Here is a 17,066-nt window from a genome sequence, read left to right on the forward strand (position 1 = left end):
TCCTAGAGAGGTAGTTGGTGCCCCATGCCTGTCAGTGTTCAGGGGACATTTGGACAATGCCCTCAATAGCTTAGAATCATAGGATCTTTTATGTTGGAAAATACTTTTAAGATCGCTAAGTCAAACCATCCACCTATAGGTCCACCACTAAACCATGTTTTGTTTAGCCCTGAAGTGGTCAAGCAGTTGGCCTAGATGACCCTTTGATGTCTCTTTCAACTGAATTATTCCATTTCTTTTTTTTTTTTTCTTAAAAATACTGTAAGCTACAACTTTCCACATACACTACATATACATTATTTTGTAAATATTTCTTTAAATAACCCCCCTGCTTTCCAGGTACCTTTCACATGCAGTATCTGTGGTGTGTTTTTTTTTTCCTATATTGTGACTTTATGGCAAGGACCCACCTCTACAAATGGAGAATATGCTTGTACTTGCATCCCAGTTAAAAATAAAATTACCAAAGTTGGTATTACTTATGTGCTCTTCCAGAAAATGAGTGGTGATCTCTCTGCACCTGGCACCGTACCTACAACACAACATGGTCAACATATATAGCAAAAGTTCTGGGAAAGGATTTAGTGTGTCTGACTTGCTTTCCTTCTCTCCTTCCTTATTCCAAGCACTAGGCAGGACTCAGCTTCTTTGGGCTCTTTCCATGTGCTGTCACTTTCATCTCCCATTCACCTACTGTCACAAACCCACTTACTGAATGGCAGCAGCTAATAAAACTGTGTTCATGGCTTTATGACTTTTCATAAAACTACTCCATTTTGTGCCCTCTTTCGCCTTAGTTTTGCTGTGTCTCTGTGTACAGTCAATGTATTGAAAAACAAGCCTCCCTTGTGATCGTGTGAAATGGCATTTAGCAGCTTCGCAAAACTGATATTATTTCTAAAAAGGGTATTTCATTTCTCAAGCATGCTGAAATTCATTAAAGTATTTTGTGCCATCTGTTTCCTCATTGCAAATAAATAATTCTTTCCATCATGACAACCACTATGACAAGCTCCTAATATTTATGAGGATATAGCAACACTCACAGGAACAGAAAAAGTGACATATGCATGAACAGCAAAGAGAATTAATTTCAGCTTAAGGTGAACTCGGAAGCAGTCGCCAGAGCAATAATAAAGATGATATCCTTACACGTAACTCAAGAATATCAAAATACAGCTCTTACATAAATGGATGTCTGTGTTCCCATATCCAGCAAAGGCTCCCCAGGGACTTCAGTGAGCTTTGAGTCAGCCCCACCATTTCTTGAATGAATTCAAAGAGTTGTTCAATGACATCTTCATGAGATCGGCTGCTCTGCCGGCACAGCTGGATTTCCGGCAAGGTTGGCTGGTTTTAAGTGGAAACTGTCAGTATTTGCCAAATGGTGGCCAGACACCAGAGAAGACTCAGCCAATTAGTGGAATACCCCATCCAGTGGCTGGAGATGGTTTGTGCCTGTGCCTGTGTGCATGCTCCACCTGTGTGCAGCCACATCTGAAGGCTGCTGTGGTACCCATACAGGCAGCCTGTCCTCCCAGGTGAGTTAGAAGGGAGTCTCCTTCGAGCTGGGCCAGCAGAAGCCATGTTCAGTTTCCCACAGCTGAAAGTCCCTGCATGCATATTTTACATACAGACCTGTAGGAGTTGGAGCAGTTTGTTCGCTGCCAGCCAGCTAGCTCTGAAACACAGGTTATTAGTTCCAGATGCTGCTTGAGTGCGTTTCCTCCTGTGGAAAGTGTGCAGAAGTCACTTCTTTCAGTTTCACAGGACTCCCCAGCAATGGAAAATGCATCAAGAGTCAGTGTGGATTTGTCATCCCGCCCTCAGCATTGAGCAGGCTGCAGTGTCAGCTAAGAGATCTGTGGAAAGATTTCTCCATGATCCAAAGGGACCTGTCACTAATGACACCTTGACATACAAGGGCTGTCTCCTGATGGACCTTACAGCAAGAACCACAATCTCATGTTAAGGTCCTGTCCATTGACATAGCATGCCCAATACTTGCAGCAGGATTACCAACCCCTTGGTGGTCCCATTCACGCCCTAATGAGGACCTTGCTTTGGATAGGTGAGAGAAGTGCCTTGTGACAGAAACCAAAGGAATGGGACAACTGCTTCAAAACTCACCATATGTGATCTGTGTCTATGTGCATCCAAACTTTGTCCTCAGGATTTTGCCCAACTTCACCAAACCAGTCTTTCAAACTTCTTATAAGTTTGTTTCCCTTAAAAATCTCACTATGGAGTACAACATTCACTAGTAAATACAAAATGTTTTCTTCCTAGTGCACAGTGATTGTGATCAGTATACAACCTTGGTAGAACACTTACCTTTTGCATATTCTGGAAAGGGAGGAAAACCAGTTTAAATTTCTCCTGACAAAAATGAAAGAAAATGAAGGGATGGAGAAGCTGACCCTTCAGTTTTCAGACATATCAGAAAACACCATTTCCCAGAGCCTGAAAATATTCCAGTGTAAAACATTTTAGGCTCACGGAAAGGTAATTGTGCAAATATACAGGCCATGTATAAACATTAAAGTATTTACAAGCTTCTCCAAGGATTTCAGTCAGACAGCTTGTTGGCTTGTCTTAACTATTCTTGTCATTATTTTCCTGTATTCATGCTTCCATTGTATATACTCCATTCAGAGGACTGCAGTGCCTACCAACACCCTTGTAAATTGCAGGAGGTCATCAGCAAGCTATTAGCCAGCCCCCAGCTCTTCCTGCCAAAGGAGAGTGCTGCTGGCCATGTCTCCACAAGCTCTCCTCTCAGCCAGCTTCACACTTACTCCACCACATCACTGCCCCATGTAAGCCCGCAACTCCTAACCTTGAGAGCACAGCACCAGGTACAGCTCTCATCCTGGACATTTTAAGAAAGGGAATGGCTAAGGGTGGGAAAGGTTTATTTTAGGTTGGAGGAAGGCTTGTATCTGCTGGTATTTACTGTTGCATGGGAAGAGTTTTGTGGTTTTTTGTTGTTGTTTTTTTTTTTTTTTCCAGACTCCATTCTAAAAATAAACAGTAAGGCAAACAGAATATTGGGCATCTTTATATGGTTTTAACAATCTAAATAAATAAAGTCATTTTGATTCACGCCATGCCTTTAGATAGTAGTTTCATTAAATAGTCAAAATTAGAGCAGGTTGAAAATCATCTTTTAGGGTTCACAAGGCCTTTCATTTAAGAACTGACAACACTTTACTAACACAGCAATGCTGAAAGCTACATGAGGTATCTAGGCACCATCTCTTTTTTAACTGAGAAAACTGAGAAATAAATTGTTTTGACCAAAGCAATATGAGGAAATGAGGCAGACTCTACAACAGAACTGCAAGTTCCCTTTGGTCTCCTGCTTTTGTCCTTATAGCCTTCTTTTCTGACTCATCTGAATCTATATCAATATTAGTACTCTATTTAGATACGGCTTTTTCCTAAGAGACATTATTCATATTTGGACACTGAACTCACTTGATATTAAGTGTGAAATGCGGGGTGAAATTTAACATTAAAAAATTCTGAGAAAACAGTGTCTCTGGTCTCTGAAGACACTGCCGTAATGGACTGAAATGACCCATTATGTCATTTTTGTAGATCACTCACTGCCACTAAGATCTGGTTTTCCCCTAAATCCTGTAAAGGAAGACAATCAGATCTCCAGAAAACTACAGGCTAAAGGGTGTTTTCCATCACCACCTGTCAGAGAGCAAAAAGTACATCAATAAGGTAAGTATCCAGGTTAATACATAGCTGCAACTCTGCCCACCTCTAAATTTACCTCTTATTCATGTTCACATTAAGACATTGTTCTTCACATAAATTCATGTGCACCAGATTCACATGCACTGTTTTTTTTAGGAATAGCTTGGGATAATTTGGAGCCCATCACAGTCTGATGGCCAGAGCCCAGTGAAACAAGCTAATATTAACTTCTTTGCAGATTAACAGGACTATGAAGACAGAGAGGCTGAACTTTTGCATGGAGATCTGTGGGATCTGGTGCAGGGCAAAACGGCACAATAAGTCCTTTCACCATCCCACATGAGAACACCAAACCCTTGTTGAAAAGAAGGTGAGGCCATGCTGCTCTTCTTCATAAAGCACGTGAAGCTACATCTGGCCCTGCCATAGGATTTCTGTCAGGAGGCCAGTACTGCCTTGTCATGGCTTTGCACAGTTGCTTCCCAAGTAATGGAATCATACTAAACTCAAAGCCCAGCATGGGAGAATAGACAAAAAAAAGAGATGAAAAAAAATGGTTCCTTGCCATGTTTGCTTAAGCCTGACAGAGAGGCAACTTAAAGCCCACATATAATTTTAATAAATCTCACCCACATTTCAACACCTTCCCTCCATCATTTCTGCAGCAGCCAGGGTTCTCCCCAGACAAAGTGTGGCCCTGTTACAGCGGCTCCCTTTTCCTTTGTGCAGCCAGAACAGGATCCAGCTTCCACCACAAGCACTCTACAAAAGATGGGCTGGGTGCCCTCTGATGCGAAGACATTGCCAAGCCCACCCCCTAATGATGCCTCTCAGGATGAAAGTGCTAAGCAGCCATGAGACACGCTGACTTTTCAAAGAGGCGAGATGGGATGCACCACGTGCATCCTGGTAAATTGGCCCTGAATGAACACTTTTGTCAGCAAGATGAGCAAGGAAACTCTTAGTGTAGTAGTTGCTAGCCTAGGCCCAAACCAAAAACATACCCCGAGTCTGGTGATTTTCAAAATCCAAAGCCTCATCTAAAAAGTTCACTAATTATCCCAATTTTTATAACAGGCCAAACCAGGACCTTGGATCCCAAATAACCCTTCAACTTGGGTTGGCTCAAAATCTGGATCCAACGTCTGCAGTGTGGGCTAAGGGAAAACCAGCAAGGAGAAAGGAAAAAAAAATCACCCTTGTTCCGTGGATCTTTAATATAGGGCCACCTCTGATACACTTTAAAAAAATATATAATGAGACCACTATAATATATATTCCAGCTAAAATTCTTGGCTCCTAAAAACAGCTTTATATGGTATGCAATACAGAAACACCCAGGAGACGCTATAAGAACTTTGACAAGGCTAATATTAAGCTAGAACAAAACAGAACTACTGGCACCAGCTCCACTCAGCTCTTAAGTAAACTTGTCCCATTAAAATGTAGCCTCTAAGATATTTTCTCTCTGAAGTGTATAGTAGCTTATAAAAAGCAGGAAGAGTTGGCAAGACATAGATGTGTTCAAGTACTCCTTACCCTCATTAAAGAACATTCCCTGGCAGCCAGCAGCTCCGAGTGTTCCAGTGAACCAGATTTTATAAGAGGGGTGTTTACGGTGGTGTGAGACATAGCTAGAAATCATGGTGCACTATAGCAGCCATGTACTAGACACAGCTGTGGTTGGAGCCTTATCAGCCAGGGCATGGAATATAACAGATCAATGAAGTATTAAGAAAACAAACCTCAAGCCTGTCTGCTCTGTAGGAAGAAAGGCATCCAGAGATGCCAGTGCCTAAGGAGGAGTTAGGCAGTGGAAAACCACAGAAGATCAAGCTCTTGCTTCCACCAGTCTCACTTATAACACTGTTTACAGAGTTGTCTTCAAAGTAAGCAAGTACATAATTTAGCTTCTTAATATACCCACTTATTTCCACAGGAGTTAGGAGTTAAATTATTTTGTGGATCTGGGCCTTGACGTCCCTTGATCAATTAAAAGCTGTTTTTCCCTTCTCATTTAAGTGCCCAAGAAATCTTGTGCCTGGAGGTGTTATCCAGCCCAGGAAGAGGAATGAACTACTGATCTAATACAGATCTTTTCATCCTTAACACCTATCAAGAAATAGAAAAGAGAAGATCCATACTTTCTCTCATACAGTAAGAGTGTGGGGTGCCTAAAAATATATGTTTTCTTGAATTTCACATTTTTCCTCCCTGATACCAACTAGACATTGTTTCCAAAGGCTTTTCACTTTCAGTCGAAGAAGCATCCCAATTTATGTGGCATTTATATGTTTCTTAAGCAAGCTGTTAGTTATCCAAGCCTTTCATTCTGCATACACAAATACAATTTATCACCTGTTTATAAATACATGTTAGCTACCAGTTCCAACACAGCTGATCTCATTCCCTGTTATGATTTGGGGAATCCAGAAGTGCACAATTTATACATTTTGTGTTCTCACAGAATAGTTAATCGAGGAATGGTGATGCAGAACCTGCCCCATGTGTAACTGTGTCACCTCTGCTTTGCCAGAGCAGGAATACTGTGATTGCAAACTCTCTGCCAAGTTGTTACTGCCAGAGAAAGAAGACAATCTGTGCAAAATGATATCTGAATGATATGTGAAGAATAAAAATACCTTCAAAGTGCAGCGAATACGTGGAACTTGAAAACAGCAGAGCCTGAGATAGTCAGGGTAGTCGCCCTGCAATAAAAGTCTAGGGAATAAGATAGGCAAGCTTCCACAGCATCTTGTTAGCTGCAGGACCAGTCAGAGGAAAAAAAAAAAAAAAAAAAAAGAGAAAACAAATGAGAAAATTTGATCTGCATGGAAAAATCATGAAAAGAAAAGGCATGGCCTGCCACCTTTCTGTAGAACTTTGAGTCAAGTTTCAGGGATGCTCAGAAGTAACGTGGAAACAGAGGCATGCAAACATGTAAACCAGCTTTTTTTTTTTTTTTTTTTTTTTGACAGTCATCTTAATCTGAGTATTTTTATAGCTAGGTTATAACAGGAGCTTGCTTTTAGAATGCTTACAAAGACTGTGTGCAAAATATCATAATTTGTTTAAATTATGACATGACATCAAGAGATGCATTATTAATCCAGAATTGCCTTGAGTCAGTATTTAAGATTTGGGGATGCCTAAACTATAAAACAGATCAAAGGATTGGTCCAAATTCTGGAGGTCTGAAGTGACTGAATGGTAAAACTCCATTTCTTTGAGGAGATAATAAGGTAACAGAGCATCCAAGAAGTGTGCCAGAGAGACCAAGCAATGGGTCGATGCCATAGCCTATCCAGACAGTTTAAGAAGATTTAGATTAAAAATAGCAGTCTGGAAGGTGACCATCTATAAAGCTTTACCAAGTTGTGATACTATTTTTTTGTTGTTGTTTTAGAGTATCAGTATATTCTGTGACCACATTAGCCAGGAACTTCCTTTAATGTTCCTAGAGAGTAAAGGGAAAGGAGTGGGAGGGAAATTAGATTATTCTTATATAGATGTATGTATAGATTGATAGATAGATTTGTCCTTCAAGGGAATGGGACCTCACTCTGAACCAGGAAAATAGCTACAATTCTTTTCATGGACTTGTCATATAACTGGAACACCAAAGGGAACTTTATGACTTCTTCCCCTCTGTTTTATCTGCCATGTTACATATAGAAGTCATCCCTAATATCACAGATTGTTTTCATTTCCTCCTACTACATTGCTGGCTTTTTCTCCCCTATGTCAAATACAGTTAGAGTACAACCAATATTCAATGTGCCTGCTAAAAACTTTCAGATATAGCTATATTTAGAAGAAAGTTATAAAGTGTGGATAGAACAAGTTTTTATTCTTCTGAAGGGTTGTTTGAAAATATGATATTTTCTAGTAAACCCCAGTACCGTGAGAAATGACAGCAAAAATGTCCTACAATTAGCTTTGGTCATGGACATATACTACCCAAATATCCTTTAAGGAAAATAAAAAGTCTTCCTGTGGTAAGTAAATAAATTCATTTTTCCTTCTATTTTTTCACCACGTTACCTATTTCATTCCTACAGAATACCTTAAAGAAAAAGCATTTCTGCATTATTCTGTAAAAGACAACAGTACAGTTCTCACTACCTACAAGTAACTGTAGACCCAGAGCCTACATTTAGAAGAGAAAATGGTTCTTATTACTGATTATAAATGGTTCAATTACTGATTATAAATGTTCATCAGCAGACTGAAATTTCAGATACTGGCTCATATAGAGGACAAATCTAAGTCTAAGTCAGTGGAGGCACTTCCAGAAGACCATTCATCCAACCTGCCTCAAATTGCTATCCTTGGATGGCAGGACTCTCTGCCTGAAAATGTACTGAATACGCAGGAATCCTAGTCCAGTCATCCATAAATTAGGTAAGGCAAACTTCACCATGAGGGATTCTACAAACTGTTGCTGTTCCTCTGCTCTATGGCATCTGTTCACAAGAAACAGTTGCAACTCTCTGAAAACCTCTACTAGATTCTCTATTGGACCACTTGCTCTAATAAACAGCATCTAACTAGACAGTTTAGGCATTATAGAGCACTTAGTGCTCTCGGGGCTCTGGTGAAAGTGGTAATTCAGATCCTACCATAAAATAAGAGAAAGGGAATATCCATTGTTCATATAGAATACATGTATTGCCCTATGAGGTCCACAATCAGGATCAGGGTCACATTTTAGTCCTTTGTCCTTCCGAGCTCCACAGCACGGAGGACCCACACATTATCAGTGCAGAACACGACACAGAAAACTTACAGATCAGCAACAAAAGAGACCTCACCATTTTTTCCCGTGATGAACAAAAGGTTCCACATCCAAGTAGGGAATGCATTTCAGCCTCAGGAGGGAACTGTACAGGGACGCGTTAAAAAAATCACCAACCATCTTGGCCACCATGACAGCCAGCATTATCAGCAGCAAGGACTGGACATCATTTGTGATCTCTACCTAAGGAGAAGAGAGAACAAAGGACTTCCTTTTTTTTTCTTTCTTTCTGACAGCTAGAGACAATAGCATGGGTTGCAAAGGACTACCTACTTCTTTCACATGGGAGCAGGAAGCAATTCAGTCACCTTGCCTCAGTTAACAGTAAAGAGCACTCCCTCTCCTTCCCAGGGATAGGTAATCAATCAACACTTCCACCAAAAAGCCTTGGCTGATGCAGTGACAGCTCCCCCTCCCGTTCCTATCATCTTGAAGCACTGCACTGGCATTAAAACTCACATCTGATTCCCATATTTCAGGTGGCTTGTGATAATTTTGCAGTATCAAAGCAGGGTAAGTAGAGATAGAGTAGCCAGATTGTTTTAAATAGCTTGGCATTGTGACAAATATTAAAAAATGCAAACAAATCCAAATATTTTTCTTTCTTGCTGAGCTCAGGAGATATAAAATTGTTTTCCCATACTGCTGCTTCAAGACAGAACAAGCTCCTTGTACAAACATCGTCTTGAAAGATGCCAGAAAAGGGAACAAGAAGCTTTCAGCAGAAGTCAAGCCCAGGAGATCAAGCAGCAGGAACATCACACAGTTACCATGTTGAACAGCATTCAGCAGTACAAGGCATGGTGCAGGCATCCCTTTCCCTGTGATCACAAATCTATCAATCTTTCTACAACAACACCTGCTGTAGGGAAACAGAGTGCATACACAGGCTATGGTACCTAAAGTATCTTACCTGAGTACACTTGCATTTTCTCTCTACAGGGTATGGTCAGGAGAGTGGGAAAGTATTTAACATATTTTAATACTATATCCCCCTTTGATTATTTAGTTTTGCCTCCACAGATGGACACAGCCACAATATAGTTAGCACACTGCAATGCAAAGGTAGTCTGAGTTCACATATCCTGCAGATATTTAACAGCTACGGTGGCAATGACTTCATGAAGCACACCAATACAACCACCATTGAACAAAGGATTCGGAGTGAATCACTGTGCATGAAGTAATGTGAATGTACTTAATCTGTCTAAGCCCAACTCACAACTAGGTCAAATATTTTTCTTGGTGAAAATGGCTGCACAGAAATATTCCCTTTATGGTCGTTTAATACTGTTTTATTATTATTAAAACTGCTGTCTCCTTCCCATTATTTCCCCTATTATTGCACCTTAAAAAAAAAAAAAAAAAAAAAGATTATTCATTAAAAATTATCCTGGAATAAAATATGCAAACTTCCCTCCTAACACTAAGAGGCTTTTGCCCAGAAATTTCTCTCCAATTCAGACAAAGTGAATTGCAGCACATTGCCATTTAATAGAGCTCATTAGCTAGAGATTGTTAAGTACTCCAAGCATCCACATTCAACGAATGCCAATAAACACATTTCTGCCTGATAAGCTGTAGCACTTCTATCCAGGCTTTATACTTTCTCCCTTGTGCCGTCTCAGTTCTGGGTTCAGAATGATAACATTGGGGATGATTTAGGGTATATGCCAACAAGGGACTCGTGGCATGTTCAGCCATGCAAGACAGGGTCATGCAACTGTCCTTTCTGCTTGGACATAGCTAAGGATTTCTAATAACAGCACAGCATTCTTTGAATGTCTTTTTAAACCTAGTGTTCAACTGTTTTATTTAAAAACACCAGGAACATGTCGGTTGAAAGGAAAACAGCAACTGTGGGATTTTAAGAATTGCTTCAGCGTATCTGCCACAACTCATTCACACAGATGGAGACTCCTTTATTGTGGATTCCTTTTAAGGTTATTTTTAAAGTATCTTGCTATGGGGAACTCTTCTGGAATAATACAAGCATTAAAAATTAATATAAAAGCACTCTAAAAAGCTATAAAAGCACTCTAAAACTCTAACTTTAAAAACTCTTTGTGCTCTGAAAACATTCTCAAGTGATTGCTTTAACCTGCAAAGAAGTAATCTCCCCCAGACTACAGGGAGAAAGCATTCATTAAGTTGTGTGGATATCATTACTACTGTTCCAAAAATCGGTGGAAACCCCCTGGGCATGGACAAGAACTGACTACAGACTTGAGAACTCAAGCAATGTGCTCCTCCTTTCTTCTAGCCACAGGAAGCTAAGCATCCAGCAAATGAGACATCTTCCAGAAAGGACAAAAGAAGAGGTTACCAGGAGGGCCAGCCCAAGGAAAGGGCAAATGCAGGCAGACTATGGGAAGGAACAAGTGGACATTATTGCCAACTTTGTAGAGAGCACAAGAGTGTGCCTGGTTCCATGGGAGCCTTATCATTGCTTGCTCATCCCAGAAGCAGCAAACCTGACCACCTCCAGAACAGCAAGAACCAGAAAGCTGGCTTTCCAGGCTCCCCTCCTTGCTCTTTATCCCATTTTATCCTTTCTTTCTACCCTCCCATCCTCTAGTGGGAACAGTCAAGCTGGCCTGGCCCGCACCCTCTTCTTTTATTCTCTCAAATATTCAGCAACATTTTACATCTGCTATTGAGAAATTCTGTGGCTGGTGCTGATTTTCCTCAGCACTGCAGCCCTCCTGAGTGCTGGGATCTGTGGGGATGGCTCTTCTCTAGAACACAGCAAAGCAAACACTCAGAGCAAGTGCCTCTGGGTTCAGTGTCAGACAAAACTTCCTCCAAGAGTTAATGCCTGCCAAGCAGAAATGCTGTTTATCTTTGGCAGGCTATCATGGCTGAGGTCATTAAAGAAAGACATGTTAAAAGCATTTTGAGCAATATCTTCTATATGTAAGTAAATTGAAACTTTGGCCAAAACAGAGCAGCTACAGTTGTCCTGAACTCTCACTACAGATGGGAACAGGAGAGTCAGTTTTTGTGATATGAAATTTTCTTGGACATAGGTAATACTAAAGCAACACTTTAAAGCAAGTCTGCAGATGACTTAGAGATCAACTATACATTTGAAGCATGAGCACAAAGAACAGATAAAATCATTTCTAAAATGTCAAGAAAACTTTGCATGAAAGTGTAACCCATCACATGAGCTTAAGCTAAGATGAATCTGTATACACTAATTATAGATCAAGTTATTTGTGATGCTAGTCTAAAGCAACGTTTTTATAAAAGATGGATTTGATTCCACATCCAAGTATTTAGAGACCTAGAGAAAACCTTATTTCCTTCTTACTGGGAGTTTTCAAGTTGTAGAATAGCATTTATTAACAATAAAAGCATACAAAATACAAGAATATACTCCAGAGATCAAATTAGAAATGCTGGGGAAGGGAATTGCAATAAATAAAGATTTGCTCACAAAAGCGCAGTCACTCACACAGTAGAAGTATGCCACTCAGCAGCGAAGGAAAATGAAGAATTAAACGAAATCTGTCAAAACCTTGTAGCTAGAAGCTAAAGCCATTAATGCCAAGGATGCTGGTAATGCAGCAGCAAAGTTCTCCTTAGGGTATCTTGATGAAAATCAAGGAAGCACAAATTAATCCAAGAAACACGATAGATTCAAGTTATCTTATACAAACATAAGGACGCACACAAACCCACACACGCATATATGTGCACTTCATAAGGCTTTATTAGTAGTCTCCCTGTTTAGAGAAGGGCCATCTGCTCCCTGCTGAGAGAGACAAAGTGCAGAGCCTCGGGACTCGTCTGTACAAGGAAGTCAGCACGCAGAGAGCCTGGGTGTGAATTTACTGCATATTAGCTACTCTGCACTAACTGCCCATTCGGGTACTCTTGGCACACCTTAAGTGAAAAACAACATACTTCACCTTCAAAAAGGAGCAAGCCTAACTCACACAAAAGCACTCTGAGAGCTAACTCGCACAAAAGCACTCTCAGTAGGTACTAGAAGCACCCACCCAGGGAATTAGTGCCAAGTAACCAGCACATTGTAAATTCACACTGGAGCTCCCTGCAAGCTAATTCTGCCTGCAGACAGGCCCCAGTAAGCACAGTGCTGCCGCCAAGCAAGCCCAGCCATGGCCCAGCAAAATTAGGAACCCATGTGGTCCAGGGCTGGAAGATGATGCAGCCTCTCCACTAAAAATAGTTATCTGTTCAAACCAGTTCCTAAAAAATCTAAGAAGGGAACAAGTTATACAGAGTATTAGAGGGAAAGAGAAAATAAAGGTGACAAAAACAGAGAAAGGAAGGGGGAAAGTTGGGGCAGCCACCAAACACCAATAATTCTTCAGCAATTAAAAGTGATGTTTCATTTATTGACATTCATTCCAAGACTGCATTTTAGGGGCTGCTTTTTAGGATGCAATTTACTCTCTGTGTATATTGCCAGATTTTTTTTTTCCTTTTGATCTTCCGGGTATAGCAGGCTGTGCCAAAAATTTCTTTGCCTAGGGCACCCATCTATGCAAAGCCAGCAGCGCTAATAGACGCTGGAAGCAGTCGGCGCTGACACTTCATACATCAGCAGCCTAGTAAATTGCACCTATTTTTTTCAATATTCTCTCTATATACAAAATATTGAAATATATCATTTGCACACACATGCACACAGACCACAATTAATTTATTAGCACTGTTATTCAAAGCTCTTTAAATATCTTCTTTGTCACCGGAGGCACTTTTCAACAACCCCCACGGTCCTGAGTTTCTCAGGCCTCCACATCATTATAGTCTGTTAGCCACCTTCATGTTAGCTCTGTTTTATTATATAACACATAATTATGCATTTCATTAACAGCATCACCAGGCACAGTACATCAAAGAGAGAAAGGCAGCTGCCCAGGAAATTCAAAAAGATGCAGTTTACTTAAAGCTCACTGTTAAAAACCCTCCCCCCACACACACACTTTTCAATCAAATGGTAGTTAATGTGTTTCAAACATTTTACTCCAGCTCAGAGAACAGAGGCCAAAGAACCTCATTAGAAGCAAGGCTGCTGATACAGTAAATATTCCATGAACCCTTGGTATTTCCAATAATGTAAAAGAAATATCACTAGCCAGCTACACAGTGCAACCCAATTTTCTTTCTTCTACGAAAAAAAAAAAAAAAAATTAGCAAGAGATCTGTCTTGCTATTTGCAGTCTACAATGACAAAAAGAAGAAAAAAATAGTATGACTGCAAAATGAATTAAAATGTGTTTAAACAGAAAAGCTACCTGAAAAACTGAACAAATGAAGGAAAAAAATCTACTTCCTTCCCATGATATAATGACAATCAGCCCGGGTAGAAGCAAACTCTCCAAAAGAAATATTTTGTCATTCTTCACAAACTTATACACACCTGACTGAAAGCCCTTGAATTTGGAAAATATTTGGGAAAAAACAAGCAGCTGCTGGAGAAGACAACATGTCTGAGAGTGAGTAAAAAAAAGAGGAGGCGTGGGAAGGGACATGAAACCCTGGTCCTATAAACCAAATCCAATGGTTTTGAAGTTAAGGCTGTAGCTAGCACAAAACACCATTCCTGGGCATGATTGCCCAGGTGACCAGATTTTGTGGAAGAGTAGACATTTCCCCAGGATGCAACCAGATGCAATCAGAACTACTCCCATTTTAATTTTTTGCTACTATTGATTCAACACACCAAGAAAAACATCATTTGCAGTCAACAGAACATTTCCAAAGAGTAGAGCATTTGTAGCCAGCAGAAAACTTTTCATCGTTTTTTTCTTGCTCAGGAGCAAATGCCAACAAGGTTGTAAACTGATGGCTTGACATGAAGAAGGGGAGGAGTTAACAATTCCCTGTTCACAGCAGTAGAGGAGTTGTTCAAGCAGCTTTCTGGAGAATAGGAGTTTATGGAAACAACGTCTCCCAGGATTAAGTTATTTGTATTATGACAGCCATTTGATAAACAATGCAGCTCTGCATTTCAATTTCTTTAGTTTCTGGATTATGAACTGCTGGCCCTTAGTAACCTGTGTGTTGAACACTTGAGTCACTTTAATTCCCACTTAATAATGTCATAAAAATGTTATGAATTGCAATGTTGTTATCATTGTCCACTATTTCCATCTGGGATTATGCCAAAAGAGGCACCTTCCTCAGTATTGATCCAGCTGAATACTCCCTCCCTGAACTTCCATTAATCTCTCCTTTTGAAACTAAGTGTAAAATCTTCCTTTCCCGTGCACTTCACCTTTAAAGAAATCCTTTATCGTTCTAGGACTACATCCATTAACTCAATTCACTTTACTGTATCACCTTATCACTCAGCACCATCACTGCTGGAAATTTTTGGAGAAGTGGGATGCTGCAATACAGTAAACATAAATCTCTTTAAAAGTCCTGTTAGCCCTGAGAAATTATGCATTCAAGTTCCTTGCTGCTGAAAATGATTATTTCTTGCAGCCTCAGGCACACGAAGCTGTGCATCATGCTCTACAAAGGACGACACACCCAGGGTAGGTTCACTGTAAGGACTTCCTGCCAAATCCCCAGTGCCAGTAGAATTGCACAATTAGCAGGATTCTTGCTTGTGTTCGTAACTCTGTTAACTATTCCAGGCCATTACAACAAGTAGGCAGCTTCTAGCACCCTAGAGCTTAATTACTGCCAAGGCAGAGCACAAAAAAATGTCTTAGCACGGGGTGCATATTTTTTTCTCTTTAAGCAAAATAGTCCTAATTAATCACACTCATCCGCTGCTTTTTAATTCACTTTAATTCATAATGCTCAGTGAGATCAAGCCTCATTTTTCTCTGATGTGTATTTTAATACTTGCATGATTTTTTCTGAAGCCAACTAGTATTTTGTTGATTACTTCCTTGTTTATGGAGAGAACAACTTTTCCTAATTCCAAGACCAAGCACAGCAGTAGGAGATTACTAAAGAAAACTTAGAAATACCCAGAAAAGCTAAGTAATCACTGGAAACGTATCAAAATCCTTTGAGTCTCAGTCCTTGGGAATTTGGACAGAAGATGCTATGCAAAGTGGAAATGTTTGATTTCTTGTTTCAGTCCCTCAAGGCCTATAAATACACCTGTTTTGACAGGCTGCAGCAAGGGATGCAGTGATATAGGAAATACTATAGGTGATACCAGCAACTCTTGCCAAGATCCCCTGGAAAGATATCTACCTGTGATTTTTTTTTAATCTGTCTCTTTATCTTGGGTGTATAGTAGACACCAAAGAAAGACCCTGAAAGGATCTTTCAAAGCTCTAAATCCATGTCCCAGGAAGACAGCACTGGTGCATGTTGTGTCAAGTGAACTTTTCATTAACAAGTACAGCATTGTTTTGTATGTGTCCTGCTGAATATGCCTTACCATACAGCAAGCTCACATATTAAATCTAATCAAAACAAGCACTGTACTGTATAATAACCTATTTAAACAACCTTGTACTTTTTTAACCCACCATATAGCAGAATTCCTTGAATTATTATTCATGAGCATTTTTGTGAAATAATAAAGAGAACTGCAGTGAATCTCTGTTATGTTTAAGTAGTGCTAAAACCAACAACTCCTGAGTGCCATAACTCTCATGGCCCCAGCTCCCAAGGTCTAGAAAAGGCTGAAGAAGGAGCCCCGTGACTATGGTCAGATGAAGACTGGACAAAGGATTTACGAGGTCTCTGTGGATCTTCCTCACTGTTTGATAAATGCTGTATGCCACAGGCTGTGAACTTCATTTCAGCTTTAACAGCAGGAGGAGATTAGACCTTAAATAACAGCAGAAAATTTACAAAAGCTTGCTGTTTCCAAATCTACCATAGGTGATCATTCACTGAGCCTCTAGTTTTTTAAAGAAGTACATTACAAAATCTGAAGTCCTGAAGTGGTTCTCCATCCCCTTCTCTGTGAGAGTAGTTTCATTTATTTTCCAGACAGTCTACTGCTGAAAAATACACAGTGCTTGGAATACATTCAATAGAAAATAATAGGACTTAATGTATGCAATAGCTTGTTGGTTATGTATTGTTACTCAAATATATAAACAGTTGGGTTTAATTTTTTGTGTTTAAAATGAACTGAACTAGGATCAGTACAATACTATACTGTACAATACTGTACATCTCCCCTTCCTTGTTAAGAGGTGACCGCTTACTGTCAGATTAGGAAACACCTTTAAACTCACCATTCAGACTCACTGGGCTCCTTCTGACAGGTAGAATAAGCATAGCCAATGCTTACCCTGTTACGAATAACTATAGGCTTGGAGATTCTGAGAAATTGTTTTGACTAGGATTTAAACTCTTCATTAAAAAAAAAAAAAAATCAGACAGCTTAGTAACAGAAAATTAGGCCTTGTCAAAACAGCTTCTGTGAACCATCTCAGGTGTAATCAAAAACGTTAAGTGAGCCCTAAAGTATTTAACTGTGACAGGCTGATGCATTGAACAGTCTAGCTCTGGGAAGAACCTGCCAACTGAGTTTCCAGATAATTAGGCATTTCCTTTGCCTGCTTTGAAGGAAATATTATATGAACAATCTGAAAAA

The 17,066-nt window shown here is 40.0% G+C and overlaps 1 protein-coding gene across 1 annotated transcript in view; it reads right to left on the minus strand.

The window, feature by feature from the left end:
• LOC311206227 (chloride channel protein C-like) overlaps positions 1-17,066 on the minus strand; it is a gene marked incomplete at both ends in the record, with an annotated part of 76,472 nt that overhangs the window by 25,272 nt on the left and 34,134 nt on the right. Inside the window, one exon of the mRNA XM_084281477.1 lies at positions 8,526-8,692. Within this exon, the coding sequence (XP_084137603.1) occupies positions 8,526-8,692 (167 nt within the window). The remainder of the gene's footprint in view (positions 1-8,525; positions 8,693-17,066) is intronic.

Source organism: Netta rufina (genome assembly GCF_964035555.1).
Source record: "Netta rufina genome assembly, chromosome: 2".
NCBI classification, from domain to species: domain Eukaryota; kingdom Metazoa; phylum Chordata; class Aves; order Anseriformes; family Anatidae; genus Netta; species Netta rufina.